The 17,123-nt window shown below is 36.9% G+C and overlaps 2 protein-coding genes across 2 annotated transcripts; one reads left to right on the top strand and one right to left on the bottom strand.

The window, feature by feature from the left end:
* The first annotated feature begins 4,228 nt into the window (after positions 1-4,228).
* Positions 4,229-7,494, top strand: LOC104102910 (GTP-binding protein SAR2). The gene is made up of 3 exons (XM_009610756.4): positions 4,229-4,485; positions 5,193-5,324; positions 6,791-7,494. Exons 1-3 carry the CDS (start codon positions 4,357-4,359, stop codon positions 7,109-7,111), a joined length of 582 nt encoding a protein of 193 aa, XP_009609051.1. The 5' UTR covers positions 4,229-4,356; the 3' UTR covers positions 7,112-7,494.
* A 6,823-nt stretch (positions 7,495-14,317) lies between these two features.
* LOC117278404 (uncharacterized) lies at positions 14,318-15,460 on the bottom strand. The gene is made up of 2 exons (XM_033657881.1): positions 15,061-15,460; positions 14,318-14,946 (listed from the first exon to the last, which is right to left on the bottom strand). Exons 1-2 carry the CDS (start codon positions 15,458-15,460, stop codon positions 14,318-14,320), a joined length of 1,029 nt encoding a protein of 342 aa, XP_033513772.1.
* Positions 15,461-17,123: the final 1,663 nt, after the last annotated feature.

The raw sequence follows: 17,123 nt of genomic DNA, 5'->3' as shown, positions 1-17,123 counted from the left end.
TTTGGCCTTCATCATTTTGGCTTCAACATCGTCGCCTTTCGTTTCCTCTTCAGTACCGGAGAACTCAAAATCGAAACCAGAAGAATCGATAGTATCAGGTCGGGCCGGAAGACCCCTTTTTGCAGCTAACTCCAGCTCACGGGCCTTAGTGATTTCGGCATCCAAGTCAATGACACCTGCTTTGGCGTCTTTCAAGGTTTTTCTCCTCGTGTTATACATAGCATATATTTTTTCAATAATGAGGGAAGTCGCTCGGTGTTGAAGTTCTTCTTTAAGTTGGCCGACCTCAGCAGAAAGGTTTTCCCGCACGAATCTAACGGACTGGAGGCTGACCGAGGTCACAGACAGTAGAGCTGAAAGTTCTATTATGCTCAATGGTCCTCTTATGCTTCTCCTCCAATTGGGCATACTTTATCCTGTCAGCAGCAAGCTCTTTAGCTTTGGAGTTTAAGGCCGCCTCCAAATTATTCAATCTTTCAGCAGAGGCAGCCTCACGATCGGATGCAGCAAGAACGACATTATGAACTTCAACACATTTTGCCCTAGCCTCTTCAATTTAAGCCCTCAACGGGGCAACATATTGGCTAAGGTTCACTGCTTCTTGCACACTTTGCTGCAACTGAGCCTCCAACTCAACGGCCTCAGCAGCTCGAGCTTCCAGTTCCGAAAGGTGAGCAGCAGTTTGGTCCCTCTCGACCAAAAGTTGATCCCGCTTGGAGGTACGTTCCACCTTATCACGAATCAACCTTTGAAGGCCCTCAGAAGAAAGGAAGTTAGCCAGCAAAACAAGAATACAAATTCAAAACCTTTCCATAACACAAATAGATGAAACAACAGAGAAAACAAATATTGTACCACCGCTGCGGTGTACATGGCATTGTTCAACAAGCACTCTCCCGAGAGAGTTTGTATTTTTTCCCAATATTTCTTTGAAGCCAGGGGCTTCAGATAGTTAGCAAGTTCCATCGGCCGGTACAACAGATTGCATACGGTGGAAACCGAGAGGGTGGCGCTCCTCCTCCTTTGGGGATCTTCTGAGGGGGTAGCATAACTTTGCCCCAGGTTCCCATGAACTGGGGACTGGGGAAGAGGGACATCTTTCTCTCGGGAAGCTGCGACAAGCGAAAATGATGTAGTTGTTGCTGGTGGCAAAGGCAGAGTTAGAGAAGAGGGAGATGAAGCAGATGGCATTGTAGGGTGACAAGCAGTTGTGGAAGGTGCAGTGCTGGTTGATGGTTGCTCATCAATCAAAGATGGAAGAAGCCCGGTACTTAGACCTACAGTATCGGACGCGGAAGTTGGAACTCGAAAGCATTAGTTGGCATCTTCCACCATATCAAACTCACCCAGAGTGCCGAGGAAACATCCTCGGTTGGTGTAGCTAACTCAATAGATTGAGCATTTTGTTGAGTTGATGAAGGTCGTCGTCTTCTATGTAGAGAAGCCCCATCATCATTGGCTTCTCCATCATCGTCGATCACCACAGTTTCTGGGACCGGCTCGGGTGCGCGCTCATCACCACAACATCCGAAGATGACTCGGCCACTGCGTTCTTTGCCTTTTTATTTATTCCCCTGGCTGTGGATGAACGTCTCTTTTTTTGTTACTTGTTCTCTGGTCGAGGACTCCGAGAAGAAGCACTTGCACCAGAAGCAGGGTCGGAGACACCTGTTCGTTTAAAAGCCTCATGTAGTAGCCTTGCCACATCAGCAGGATTAGCCAAAACGTCCTCCTTGGGGATGACAACTAAGCCCTGGGGTAGACCTGAATTCAACAAGAAAAAAGGTTAATCAACTTCCTTATACGAAAAGTAAAAACAAGATGAGTTCAATATACCATGATTTTGGCCTTCTACACGTATTTGAGGGCCAATTCTTTCCACGTGCGGCTCTCGGGCGTAGTAACGTCCAAGATTTTCTGGACCCACTGGTCCAAGCCTTCAACCCTAGGTGGTACCCACCGAGTTGCTGAAATAAATGAAAGAAGAGGGGTCAATAACGATATGGGGCGATCTTTAATAGAAGAAAAGGCAAATGGGAAACTTATGAGTGTGGTTCCATAATTCCGGAAAGGATGAAGCCTTGGCCGGAATGATGTCACTGGTGGCAGCTACAACGAACCGTTCCATCTACCCACAGTCGTTGTTATCATCCATGCTGGATAGCAGAGCATGGTGGCCACACTTGCTGAAATTTATCATTCCCCCACGGAAAATCTTGGGGGGGTAAAGATTCATTAATCGAGCTAGGGTTAGCTCTTCTCCTGTCTCCTGGCACAAGCGCCGAAGACACGCGATTGTTCTCCACACAGAAGGACTTACTTGTGCCAGGCATACCTGGTAGCGGATGCAGAACTCCACGATGGCATAGTCAAGCTCTCCACTCAAAGAGAACGGCCCCAAAGTGAAGGGGTACATATAAAAATACGTAAAGCCTTTCTTGGGTAAGGATACCTGCTCCGCCATATCAGGGGCGATAATGTTTAGATCTTGGCAATGACAGTCTTCCTTCACAACAGGAATACTGGAAGGACGGATGAAAGAAGGGTATATGCTAACGGACTATGTACGAGGGTGAGCGGAAGGATACTTCTCTTCAAAGTCTTTAGTCGTAACAAGACTCTTTGGGATGTTGATGCTCACTGTAGAAGGAAGAGCATCATCAGGTTTACCTTTGTTCTTTGTGGAACTAAGGTTTCTAGAAAAAGAGGCCATTTTTTATGAGGAAAGGAGGAAAGTTTTCTCTTAGGAAGAAGGTTAAAGAAAGCTTGAAGACAAAGTACGAGTTGAGTAAAAAGAGTTGGAGAAAGTTTGAAGAATTATGAAGTGTAAATGAAGAAGTTTGATGCGTATAAGTAAAGGAATAGGCAGCTAAAATCGTGGCGATAATTACCTTGATAACCGGTAAAAGTGATGTTGAATCGTGGGATGACGCGTGTTCGGGACATTAAATGCGGAGAGACGTGCGTCTAATCAACCATCAGAAACCTTTCAGAGGGTGTCAGAGAAGTTCCCGCCAAGAAAGGTATCTCTACCAGCTTCTCGATGACACAAAGTTGTACCACCAGAAAGCAGGGGGACTATATGTATGGGTAAAATATGTTCGTATTTAATATTCGCATAAGAAAGTAACACGTGGAACCGAAGACAAAAGATAGCCAAACCTGAAGGCAATGATCTCGCTTGTCATCGGAGAGAATGATACTCATAAAAACAAAATAAATTCCGTCATCCGGTAGCATTCAATGAAGAATATTCTACAGCATTAAGTGCATGATCCGTTACAGAGAATATGACATTCACTGCTCACCGTTACACATTTTTCAATGGCCTTCATAATTATCATTAAAGAAGAGCTTGATCCTAGGACCTTATTCCCTAAGTGTAACTATAAATAGTGAGTTTTATCATCATTGCAAGGACACGAATTTTCTGACAAGCATATACTATACTTCATCAGAAGCTCAAATAATATTTTACTTTCTTGCTTACTTGCACTATTCTTATTGCTCCCGGTAGTTCTGCGCCCGAAACTAAGATATCTGTCGTTTATCTCAATTTTAAGGGTAAGTCTTTATATTTTTGTCTAATTCATCTGTTATTTTTGGATCAAATAAATTCACTTATCTATAAACCACGTATAAATTCAATTATATTGTTTTACGGGTAAACACTACTAATAAATACATTAAATGATTTTATTAGGCAAAATGCTTTTTATTAAGAAAGTCTATATGAAAAATACTTTCTCCTGAACAAATGCATTAAAAATCCAATTCCAGGTCGATTGCTAGAGAGTATAAATCTTTTCATGCATCATCTTGGTGTAGGATTTTTCCCACAAAAGATTCTCATTCAGATTTTAAGATTCTCTTTGGCTGGCAAGTTTTTATCAACCTTTTTAAAGAATTCAGCTCCAATTTAACTCATACGATTTGTCGCTTGGCAGTTAATCGAATGGGTCTTTATTTTTTTCAATTCATTAATTTAAATTTCTTGTAGTATAAGGATCATCGCATCGGTCAAAAAATAAGAACGGAAAAAAATTGGGTAGCACACTTGTTATGACGTGGAGGTCCCAATGATGTGGAGCACTCTTCTGATGACGCGCAGCACCCAATAGCCTATTTCCACGTCAGCAACAAAACGCAACTGGCCAATCCGAGTAACCATCTTTGTCTCCACTTCCTATCACCTTTCCTTATGTGCAACAGGTTCCACTATTAACCAGTCAAACTTCACCCCCCCCCCCCATATAAATATTGTACCTCATTCCACCACTGAACCTCAGAAAAAGAGATCGAACAAATTCGAACGCCTGAAGCTGAGTGGTTTTGATCATCAAATAGGAAGAAGCAATGTTTGTGTTGGATTGGTTCTACGGAGTGTTAGCATCATTAGGTTTGTGGCAGAAGGATGCGAAGATATTGTTTTTAGGACTTGATAATGCTGGCAAAACCACTTTGCTTCATATGTTGAAAGATGAGGTCCTTTTTCTCTTTCTCTTTTTTTATTTTTTGGTTTTCCCTCTTCTTTTTATCATTTATATTCATGGAAGAATAGCTAAAACACAACAAATAGGATTAAATGACTATATAGGCAATACGAACTAGTTGCATACGCTTATTTGTTACATAATGTATTTCTGCTTAGAGAATTGTAACCTATCAGAATTTATGGAATTAATTTTCTATTTTTAGAGAACCTCTAGAATCAAATGGGTCTTTATAGATGGAAACATCTCTACTTTTATTCGTCTTAAATGTTGAACTATTTACTAAATACAGAAGATTCATGTGGCCCGAGGGCTTAGTTCAAGTGGCAAATGTTGAGGGACTTGTGAGGTTAAAGTTTCGGGCCCTGCCCATGCAAACTAGCTTGGTATTTAAGTGGAGGAGGTTAAGGGGCAAACTAGCTTGGTATTTCGAGCCCTGCCCATTATCCCCGAGTTTCAAAGGCTGCAGTCCATCCCAAGGTTGGCCCCATAATTCCTCGGTCATCCAAAAAAAGAAAGGACTACCTAGGCGAAGTATTATTGATATGTTTGTTCACATGTGGAGCTAATTTTCAGTGATATGCTTAAAGTACATGGTTTTTGTATATAGAGATAATAAAAGTATTTTATATTTAGGAGGTTATTGAAACCAGTTCAAATGTTTTATGGGTATTACTATTGTGCTTAACATTGATGCAGAGATTGGTGCAGCATCAACCTACGCAATACCCAACATCAGAGGAGTTGAGTATAGGTAAAATTAAGTTCAAGGCTTTTGATTTAGGAGGACACCAAATTGCTAGAAGAGTCTGGAGAGACTACTATGCCAAGGTGAATAATTTACATTGTTAGAGCAGCAGTTTACTCATTTATAATTGGGTTATTTGCAACTTATTTTGTTTACTTACCTTTAAATGTTGAGTATGGGCTAAAGCTTTTATATTTATCAGCTATTCGATTTAAAATTTGCTCGAGCCTGTATATTTCAATAATTTCAGCATTCTTTATAAGTTGAAATGAAATTTGAGTTTGATTTCTAATAACCTAATTCGCCTTATCAACCAGAGAGAGAGAGAGGGGGGGGGGAGGGGGGAATTGTAGAAAGAGGGCTGATCGCATTTCCTGTTTAGTCATATTACTGCACTAGTGCACTTCTTTTGGCGTTGCTATGTGCTTCATTTAGGGATGAAAGCACCCTTTCACAGCTTGAGTAGTGAAGAACAAGGAATAGAGATACTCGTTGTTGGTTATAACTAAATGGTTATCATCTATTTATTGTGTTTCCTTTGGTCAAACACGTTCCTATTGCTGGAAGTATCACTTTAAGGTAGAACAAATATAACAATGCTTTTGAAGGTTGTATGGTACCAGTTGTCTGGTATCAGTTTGACCTTGGGTAGGACACTTAGTAATGCATATTAAAAATGTTGTTCTTTGTTTGGTAAACATGGATAAGCTGTATAATCTATGCATGAAATGGGAAGAAGCATATCTTAAACGTTGGAAGTATTATGATGAAATAATTGCCAATTTGAATTATGATAATGTCACAAAAGGACTTTGCATGTGAACTTTGAAGATAGAAGTCATCAGGAACATGAAAGATTTGGGTTTAGCCTAGATTCTTTTGTGTGGTGGAGAATTTTTAAGAACTTGCATTGTCAACTCATATGTAAAAATGAGATTTTTATCATGCAGTTTTATGGAACATTATGTCCCTGAGGCTTTAAATATTCCTCAGCAACTAATGCTCTCATACTCGAGTTTATGTTGACTCGTGTGTTGAATGTGTGTATAGCTACCCTCGTGTTCTAAATATATGGCATGCTATTGACAAGGTGGGTGCTCTGATGGTAAGCACCCTCCGCCTCCAACCAAGAGGTTGTGAGTTCGAGTCACCCCAAGAGCAAGGTGGGGAGTTCTTGAAGGGAAGGATGCCGAGGGTCTATTACAAACAGCCTCTCTACCCCAGGGTAGGGGTAAGGTCTGCCTACACATTACCCTCCCCAGACCCCATTAGTGGGATTATACTGGGTTGTTGTTGTTGTTGTTGTTGCTATTGAAAATTTTGTGTCATTCTCTAGTTGCTTATGACATCAATCATTTTGGGCTTATGGTGGATCGGTCAAGTTATATGTGACATTTTGGCTTTAATAAGGGTCAAGTCTGTGCATCATTAGCTTCAAGGGTTTTAGTAGGTCAGTATTGACATGGATATTTGCAAGTCTGTTGTAATAGTTTCATCTAGGCTTTCCATACTCTACTACTGCTTGACAATCACGTTTTTCCATTTGTAGGTGGACGCTGTTGTTTACCTTGTTGATGCTTATGACCGAGAGAGGTTTCCTGAGTCAAAGAAGGAATTAGATGGGCTTCTCTCAGATGAGTCATTGGCAAATGTTCCATTTCTCATTCTGGGAAACAAGATTGATATACCATATGCTGCTTCAGAAGACGAGCTGCGTTATCACTTGGGCCTAACTGGTGTGACCACTGGCAAGGGTAACGTCAACCTCGCTGGTACAAATGTCCGTCCGATCGAAGTGTTTATGTGCAGCATTGTCCGCAAGATGGGATATGGTGAGGGCTTCAAGTGGATGTCGCAATACATCAAGTAGGAGAGTTTACCACAAAGTACTTCTTGGCAAATTTCATCTTTGTGATTCCAACCCATTGGTGGGGAAGGGGGGCAAGAACAAAGAGAATTATTTCCAATCAAGAAGGTATATCTTGGACTTGTGACAGAGGACGTATGTCGGGTTGTACTGGATAGAAAAACTAGCTTTTTAGTATCTTCTTTCTAGTTATAGGTTATCTTCAGTCTTTCCGTGTCTTTGTAGATCTAATCTGTCTGTATATAATGCGCTTAGCAGAAGGGAAAAAGAGATATACAGAACAGTGTGTTCTTAGAGTGACTGGTAGAAACTATGTATGAGGAAAGCACAATAACTAAAGCAGGTAATCCTATCAATCTAGCTATTTCAATGTTCTCATCCTGCCATTTTTGGCTCGTTTCTTGGGTAAAGTCAGGCGTTGTCAGCACCTCTTGAGGGGTAAATATTTTACTTTTATTATTTATACAGTAAAGGTTCTTAATTTCCCTTAAATACCTTGCCAAATGCAAGAGATGGCTAACCCTGCTTTTATGAAATTAAAATTAGGTTATTTATAGAACTTCAACGCATGCAGGCTTGTTTATATCTAATCTAAAGCTCCTAATGCCTTCTATAAATTGCCAATGTGAATGAATAACTACTTTTAGGTGAACATCACTTTGCTTTGCGTGTCCATCGTTGGTTGCGCTTGTAACCTCTAGGTGAACATCACTTTGCTTTTCTGATACTTAGCGCCACTGAAAAGTTAAGACCTTCAAAGGTTTAAAATTCCTATTAGTGATTTATTATGAATCATGAGCTTAAAAACGTTAGTTGGGATTAATTTGGCTTTTATTGGTGCACACACTTTAAAATATCTTGGATTTAATTCATCTCATTTCGAACCGGGACTTTTACCTTCCTATACACTATTTGAAACCTTATTACCCTCCTTATTCAAGTTTCAATTTAATTACATAAGCATATTTACCAATTATATACATTTTAGGAATTAAATGGGATATCAATTAACTCATATAATCTCGTTAACGTACATAACCCACTCCCCCCACATTTCTCTGTCCATACCCCCTACGATTCTAATACCCTTTCCCTCCATTAACGCTCTCTTCCATTTTGTTCAAAAATCTTTTATAATATCTCTCTCAAACTTTCTGGTTTCTCTCTCAAAACCCTACGAAATCAGTATCAGTTTCAAATTTTCCTTCCCTTATAATGAAGAAGAAAGGATTTCTGAAGAATAGCCCTAAAAAAGCTAATATTGGTGATATTCCTACTTTTAATTTGGGTGTTTTCTCACAGGATTCACCCAACAAAATAGTGAAATCGAGACATGCAAAATCAGAGACAAAGCCCAAGCTATTCCCTCGTGAAGCTAGGGCAGAAGTGCGAACAAAATTCAAGCATGACAGGGATGCTGGTAAAGCTTCAGCATCTGCTAAATCAGTAAAGCGAAAGGGCAAAGAAATTGCTTGTGATGATGATTTCGTCGAAGAAGAAGTTATCCTGAAACCTGCAAAAAAAATCAAAGTTTCTCCAACAGTCAAACCTTAAAAAAGGAAGAAGGTTCAAAAATCTCCTAAAAACATACCCCAACAGTCATTAGAGAAGGTTTTGCTCTTTTTTTTAGTTACAAAACCTATTTTCATTCTCATGACTGTACCTATTTTTTGTTTTTCTGTATTTGTAGAAATTTTGTCTACATTGTGCATATTTGTTGTTGGTTATCAACCTTTCTACATTTTTCTGGAAATTGTAGATTTGTCGTACATTATTTGAAATAATTTTGTTAGGAAATGTACTAAATTATTTAGTCGGTTTTATTGGTTATTTTTTGCTCTATTTGTAGATGTTAGTTTTATTTTCTGTAAACAAATTATATATGTTATGTCTAGTTGTTAGTTTCTACTTTCTTACTCTAAACATAAATTTGTTTGTGCAATTGTAGCTTCAATGTAGTTCAGTTGTTATATATGTTTACTAATTTTATAAATTATTTGTATGCAATGTATTAATGTCTTTATGGATGTAGCTAAAGTGTAGTAGAATTATTATTATTATATTTTTTGGTTTTTAAACATGTTTTATTAACTTATTGTTTCTTTTGGTGCAGAATCGGACATTTTTTGCACCACATGATTTTGATTATGGCATCACTAGGTTCCAGACATTATCCGACCATATTGTTCTTGTCTAAATTAAGGTGTTATTGTCTGAAAATGGTTATAGTTATTTAAGAAGACATGTTTTAGGCACTTTCTTTGCATGCCCAAAATATGTGTCCAAAATCAGGCAATTCACCTTCTCATGAAGTATGAATTGAACATATCCGGTTATCATTTTTTTACAGCAGAGATAAAGGGTGAGAGGCTGAACTTTGGGTTGAGGGAGTTTGCCCTTATCACTGGCCTTAGATGTTTTACAGAATTAACGGACTTTGTTACACAACTAAGTATGACAGTAAAACAATGAGGAGCTATTTTTCGAACAAGGAAAAAGTTGAGAAGTCGTACTTGAAACAAATTGTAACCAGCCGTAGTTGGGTGAATGATGAGGATGCAGTCAAGCTGTGTATTCTCTATCTAATAGAATTCTTCCTCTGTCCTTCAGAGAAAGATAATGGCTTGATAGACCACTTTAGGTTCTATTTGGTGGACTCGGGGCAGTATGCGAATTTTGCATGGGGTATCGAAACTTATACACAATTGTTTCAGTCTGTTAGGCATAAGTTGAATCCTTCTGTGCATTTTTATCTCATTCGATATTTTTCACTCGCTATGCAAATCTGGTTGTATGAGTTGCTCTACAGTCAACACTGATATAGGTATAAGGGTTGATAATTCGATCCCCCGCATACTTAACTGGACAGCTAGTAAGGACAATATATGGATTTCTGCATTGGAAGAGAGGATGATCAAACCATCATGGATCAAGATAAATATTTTTCACCTTTGTATAAGGTATCTCAAAATATTGACATACTTAACACAACTAGACTACAACTTTATGGTATATACAATATAAATATCTACACATTTTATACATATGATGACTAGGTCCCTCACATTTGTATTTCACTCAGTTCACCAACACGATTGAAGCCCCGGAAGAGCTTTCTAGAATGACTTTGCCAGACAAAGTTGAATATATCCTTGAAGAAGCTGAAACGCATGTCGAGCATCCGACAGATGCTCCATCTTCATCTGGCAATAAGCAGGCAATGGGAATAGATGACAAGAAAGATATTCTGAAACAACTAAAAAAATTAAAAAAAGATGTTGATAAGGTAACAACTAATGATATTCCTAGTTGGTTTCTTTAATTTATGTTATGCAAATTATTTCATTAACTCTTTCTATTTTTACACTTAGGTCGGTTCAGACCTTGGATTGTTCAAGAAAGAGGTATACATAATTCTTGATTCTTTCTTTATATATCTGTAAGCCTCTTATTGTCAGATACATTATAAGCATTTTTTGTTCTTTAGGTTTTTAAAGAACTAGGTAGCATTCGAGTGCTACTCAATGATTCCATCAAGTCTGTGTTACATGCAATAAAAAGTCAACAGGATACTAACATTGTTGCTAAGGTTTCATTCAAAATATATTCATTTTGGAAAATATTTTTTACCATGTTTATGTTTATATTAGCATTCATAAAGTATATAGCTTAACAAATTATGCTTGCAGTTTATCGACAGTTCTGCGAAAATTGATGAGCATTACAAAGAAAAGAACAAACAACAGTATCATGACAGTAGTGATAAACAAGTGTTGGGCAGCAGCAGTAAAACATGTATTTTAACAGTTTTAACACAATTTGATGACAAATAATCTACATTATATTTACATTATATCTTCATATAGCCTAAATTATCAACAAATAATCTATATTATATTTCCAATTGTTGTCTTAGATACAGGACACATGTCTAACATTCAAAAAGAGAAGAATGTTCCTATATCATACCCGGTAGGTGTTGACTTATCTTTCCAATTTCAAGAGGCATTGGAGAAAGAAACTGCAAGTATGATTTAGTACATTTTATCTACATATTTCACAATACATATTACATCTCAGCTACATGACAATATTTCAATAAATTAACTACAATGCAACTATAATTTATCTACAATTTTTATTTGAGTTTACTACAAATGATCTACAATTCTCTTAAGTTGTACACATTTATTGTCACGGAGAAGGAAACTATGCATGTGTACTCTCCAAAACAGGATGCAAATGTTGGTATACAAGGAGAGCATTTCAATGAGGAGAAGGAGACTATGCATTTGCAATCTCCAATTCAAGAATCAAATGTTTTACAACAAGCAGATGATTGCAATGAAGATTTCAGTGGTATTATATATTATAATATAATTGTAGAAAAAAATAACAGCTTTCATATCATTTATAGTTTCCTAACAGTTCTAATTCAAAAAGCATACAATGTTATTCTTTTATTTTTAACTTTGTAGGTGAACCAGTCGACTTCATCAATATAGCTGACTCGGACAATGACTCCAGGTCTGGAAAAAAGGCAATAACACTTGATGATTTTGAGTTGCCCAAGAACTTCTCACAGATAGTTAAGTTCGGCGAGATTAATGAAGATGAAACAACCCTTGTCCATCAAGAAAGAATAAGGGTTCCTGGAAAGTATGCTAGATCCCCATTTCTCCCTTATTTCAGTTCTGGTGGAAGCACTTCTGCTGGACCTCCTCCAATTTTCAACATCAAGCATCCATTTACTGGGTTATTGGAGACGATATTGATCCTGATTTGTTGAAAGAATTTAATAAATGGTTATATTTAGGTACCGACACAGTTTCAAAGAGGTTAGATTATACACTTCTTCGTATTATCGAGTGCATAGAATTTATGGATTTCCAATTGCAACTACATTTTAATTGTACTTGCTACGTCTTTAAATAGCAAGAAGGCGCCTTATACTATAAAAGATAACTAGCTCAACTCGTGATTTGATTTTGGAGTGGAGAAAGTTGATAAAAAGGACTGGTTTTATACTTTGGCACATCCCGGGCAAATCCTCAACAACACGGTACACTCATACCCTGGCAGAATTTAATGAATAGCTGAAGTATTCTGTTATTTTAGAAATCTCTTCTTTTTTTTAAAAATTATAGTTAAATTGTATGCAGCAGTGAGAAATAATGAAATCTATTTTTTTGCAGCACATTGATGTTATTTTATACTATTTGAGGAAGAGAGGAAAGTGTGGTCTTGTAAACAGAACACGGTTTTCAACCACTGAATGAATGTTCAAGACTAGAATAGAACACATTTATGAGAGGTACAGTAATGCCCCTGCCGATTGAAAGCTTGTTGTTGTCAAACCCCAGGACGTCGTATCAGAATACATATTGGGGTACCGATTACTTGAAAATATTGCATGGGACAAAGTTGATTTTGTGATTATGCCCATAAACATTGTTGAGAAATTTCATTGGTTATTGGTTGTGTTTGACATTACCGATAGGGTTCTATGTATTTATGATTCTATGGTCTCTTCACGTAATCACAAACTTGTTTAATCTGTTGTCGACAAGTTTGCTATTATGATCCCCCTCTACTTGTCATGCACCTGCTTCTATGGCAAGCGTCCAGATATCAACTATAAGAACACAAAGGCATGTATTGAAAAAGGTGTTACTGACCCTCTTGACATTCAGTGGTTAGTCGGTGAGATACCCCAGCAAAAAGAGGGATCATTGTATGTGCTGTTTTTCCTTCAATTTAACCAATTGTATTTTACATTGAATGCTAAATCTTTTCCACTATTATTTATTATAGTGATTGTGGTGTATACATGGAGGCATTTGCATAATATGTCAGCATTGGACAACTCTCGATTTCAAAGGAAGACCTTTCTGATATTGATCAACACCGTACACGCTATGGAGCGCTCTTTTGGGATTATGCTAGGAAAAAGCAAAAGCTTGGTGCAATTAGTGAAAGTGAGGTGACTAGGAGATTAGCAAGAATAAAAGGTGCATCAGCTATGAGGGAGAGAACACGAGCCCGGAAGAAGAAGAAATAGTTGCCCTTTTCGGTAGAAAAATTATAGTGAAAGTGTTTAGTTGTAGATGGATTGTATTAAAGTTGTAGGAAAATTATTTATTAAGAAAAATTTAGCTACAATTTATTTGTAGCAGATTTGTGCTACAGTTGTTTTACCTTTTATTTTATTATTTTGTCCATAATTATACTACTTACAATAAAAAATATTTGTGGCATGTTTTTTTTGTTGAAAGTTGTTAGTACTTGATCTCGATATTGGTACTATATAATTTCTTTACAGCATAACTGCAATTATGTCTACAACTACTATACAAAAATACATAATCTATTCAGTTTTAGCAGTATTATTAGGAAAAGCTTAAAACTAATAAATAAACCCAGTTTTTGAACAAAACAACTACAAACCAATTGCATTAAGAGTTGAAATCTATTTACCAAACATTCATTATAGGAGATAATCTTTATTCAGATTAGCAACACAATTACACTACAACTATAATTCTCCAGTAACAGAACAAATACAACTGAATATGTCTTAAAGGACAGATTATCATCAACAGTTCTCAGTAAAAAAATATTCTTTATACTATATCAATTCTTATTTCCTTTTGGGAGCATTCCTACAAGATCTTTTGTTATGCCCTTCTTGTCTGCAGTTGCCACATGAAATATTGTACTTATTTATATTTATTTCATCATATGGTTTGTATCTTTGTTTTTGAGGTCTCCCTAGCTGCCTTTTCCCAGTATGTGGCATTACAACTTCTTCTGCTATATGTAGTGGCACATTCCATTTACTTTCATCAGGCAGCGAGTTTACTGGTATTTCATAAGTCTACAGAATGCTCTCCCTCGTATAATAAGGAGAACAATAGTTTTCATAAGACTCGTTCCTGTGCTTCAAAGCCGCCAAAGCATGTGGACAAGAAAGTTCATCAAGCTAGAATTGTCCACAACTACATCTCTTGTTTTGAATCCAAACAATGAAGCGCTTCACACCATCTATCATAGTATGGATGTAATCTGTTGAAGCCCTCACCTACAATTTCATTACAAACACACAACAAGTTTTCAGCTACAGATAAAGGACAAAATAACTACAATTATACAACAACATATCTACAATTATCAGTATATATTTAGGTTGATGAAATAAATGATCTGATGTTATTGGCCAAAACTTATTCTCATCTTCTGCGATAATGTCATGTTGTCCTCCAACTCTTTGTTGTATTTTTTTCCAAGGTATGTGAATGTACCCTTTGCATTCAATAACTTTTCATTAGTCCAACGTTCAAGAAGAGTCCTCATGTACTCTAATAGTTCAACTACGGGCAGCTCTCTTGCATCTTTGGTTACCGCATTCAAGGACTCTGCAATGTTTGATGTCATCGTCCATGTTCTGTTCACCGTAGCATGTACCCGAGACCATCTGTGATAGCTACTATCGTATAGGTATGCTTTAACACGTGTGTCGATCTCTTCAATCTTTGACATTCTTTCATTAAATTCATCAAGTGTGTATGATCGTGTCGTGACAGAGTACAATTCGCTTAACTTTAGATGACCTTTCTTGAACTTTGACCTTACATTTATCCAAATATGCCACATGCAAGCATAATGTGGCATGCCGGTATAAACAGTAGATGTTGCCTTCAATATACTCTCATTCCGGTCTGAAAAAACACACATATTTGGTTTTTCTTCATATGCATGTTTGAATTGCTCAAAAAAATACCTCCATGATGTGTCATTTTCTGAATCAACAACGGCGTATGCTAGTGGTAATATGCTACCTATCATATAGGTAGCAAAAAGAAATTCAACTTCAGTAATAAAACTTGAAAATATAAAAAATACAGTCTCAGAAATAACTTTATTATAATATTTTTACAATTAATCTACATTACCTGCTGCATCCATTGTGCTAGCTGTTAGCATGATTCCCCTATATGCTGACTTTAAGAAGGTGCCATCGACTATTACAACTAGCCTATAATGCTCCCAACCCTCGATGGACGTACTAAGAGCAACAAATACATACAAGAAACAGCCATCTTCAGTCTTATACAATTTCACCACCGACCTCGGATAACTCTTCTCCAGAATATACAAATAACTCGGCAAGCGATTGTAGGAATCAGCAGGATGACCTCTCAAAAATTTCAAAGCCTTTTCCTTTGCTCTCCAAGCTTGCATGTATGTTAAGTTCACACCATGTTCCGACAACATGTCAGTTTGTATGTCTTTTGGTGTGTATATTATATTAGGATCCGTATATTTTGGCATCACCATGCTGCCAACTACCATGGCAGTAGCTTTGCGTTGTATATATGTGTTGTCCATCAAAGAGCATGTGTGCAAGCTGTTGAATTTTCGAACCTGGAACAATGATGATTCATTTATGCTGGTGGACTTGAAGTGTCACGTACAATTGTCCCCAACACATACGAGGCAGTAGCTACAAAATAAAAATAATTAAAAAAAATATTATGAAAATTGTAGCTACAGAATACGAGGTTGTTTATGCACAACAAATTATTTTAAATAATTTATATACAATTTATATACATAAAAACTACAACTTATACACTATGAATTTGACAAATAAAATGTTCCTACCTTCTTGCACTAGACCTTTTCACCCTAAATTGAAACTTATTCATGACAGAATAGTGCTTCATTGCACTGACAATTATTTGCTTGTCTTGGTAAACTTGGCCTACTTCAATTACATTTGGCATATGTTCTGTTATGATGATACTTTCATATTCCACAATTGTCGAAGATGTTGGCATATCAATCAACTTCACTGTTTCTGATACTTCTCCAATTGTGTTACAATTGCTTGAGAATTGTACCACATTAGTATTACGATAATCAGAAGTACCTGCACTCAATTAAAAGTATAGTAATTCAGACCTATGTATAACAATTACACTTCAAATGTATTTAGAGACATAACAGTTGAACTACATTTGTTATGTAGTATAGTTGTAGCTAATTTGTAGTAAAATTGTAGAACACTAAAATTGAAAAACATCAGCACTGGAAAAACATAGCAAACCTGCAATTGTGCTCGCATTCGACATACTGCATTTCAAATCGAAATCACGTACTGTTATACACAATGGATACATTCCTAAGTTTTTATTTTCCTTTTTAGTCTCCATATACACTCGAACTCTCATATCGTTCTGAATTCCATTGGAGGACAACGTTCGTTGAGAGTGTATTTGATTTCGATGGTTTTTGCAGAGGTATCGATCATTAGATGCTCTGCAAGAATCTTCATTGACTACAATTTTGTCAACATCAAAATCTTTGTATCTCCCAATGTTATCCCACCGACCATTGAGCTAAAATATAATCGCCAATTTTGACATTATGTCATGAAATTCAATTCAATTGTAGTTAATTGTTTGCAATTGTTTTCTTGAGAAGCTTTTTTTTGTAGTTTGTTGACTTGTGGAAAATCAGAGAAAATCTGCGTAATAGAAGAATTCTACAGATATATTGCCTTGATTATAGTATGATGATAACCAGTGAAAATCTGCATAATAGAAGCATTCTACAGATATGTTTGCCTTGATTATGGTGCGATGATTGCGTCTAAAATTTCTAACTGAAATATAAGCTATCACAAAATCGCGCGTCTAAATAAGGAAGTCTACCGCAGAAAAGAGTCTAGATTAAACAAATGTATATTTTTTGTAGCTAAAACATATTTAGGTCGGGTAAATTTCAAAACTGGGACATTTTTAGTAATAAGATTTTAAATAGTGTATAGGAACAAAAAAATCCCTTTCAAATTACCCTCTTAACTTAAGCATATTAACCCATATAAATGTCATGGATAATATAATTGAACTAACTAATCCTTCAAGTTAAAAGGTCCAACTTCATCTTGTTGGGTTGCACATGATGAGTCCACCTTATTTCTGCAAGTCCTTTGATGTTCATGCCACACATC

The sequence above is a fragment of the Nicotiana tomentosiformis genome, chromosome 9 (assembly GCF_000390325.3).
Source record: "Nicotiana tomentosiformis chromosome 9, ASM39032v3, whole genome shotgun sequence".
NCBI lineage: Eukaryota > Viridiplantae > Streptophyta > Magnoliopsida > Solanales > Solanaceae > Nicotiana > Nicotiana tomentosiformis.
This window is presented reverse-complemented; position numbering and strand designations above follow the sequence as displayed.

Bases quoted from the DNA above. Each gene is read 5' to 3' on its own strand.
- LOC104102910 (XM_009610756.4), top strand. From the start codon at position 4,357: ATGTTTGTGTTGGATTGGTTCTACGGAGTGTTAGCATCATTAGGTTTG. The intron at 4,486-5,192 runs GTCCTTTTTCTC...ACATTGATGCAG, and splicing joins TTCATATGTTGAAAGATGAG to AGATTGGTGCAGCATCAACC. The intron at 5,325-6,790 runs GTGAATAATTTA...TTCCATTTGTAG, and splicing joins GGAGAGACTACTATGCCAAG to GTGGACGCTGTTGTTTACCT.
- LOC117278404 (XM_033657881.1), bottom strand. From the start codon at position 15,460: ATGGTAGTTGGCAGCATGGTGATGCCAAAATATACGGATCCTAATATA. The intron at 14,947-15,060 runs GTAATGTAGATT...CCTATATGATAG, and splicing joins TAGCACAATGGATGCAGCAG to GTAGCATATTACCACTAGCA.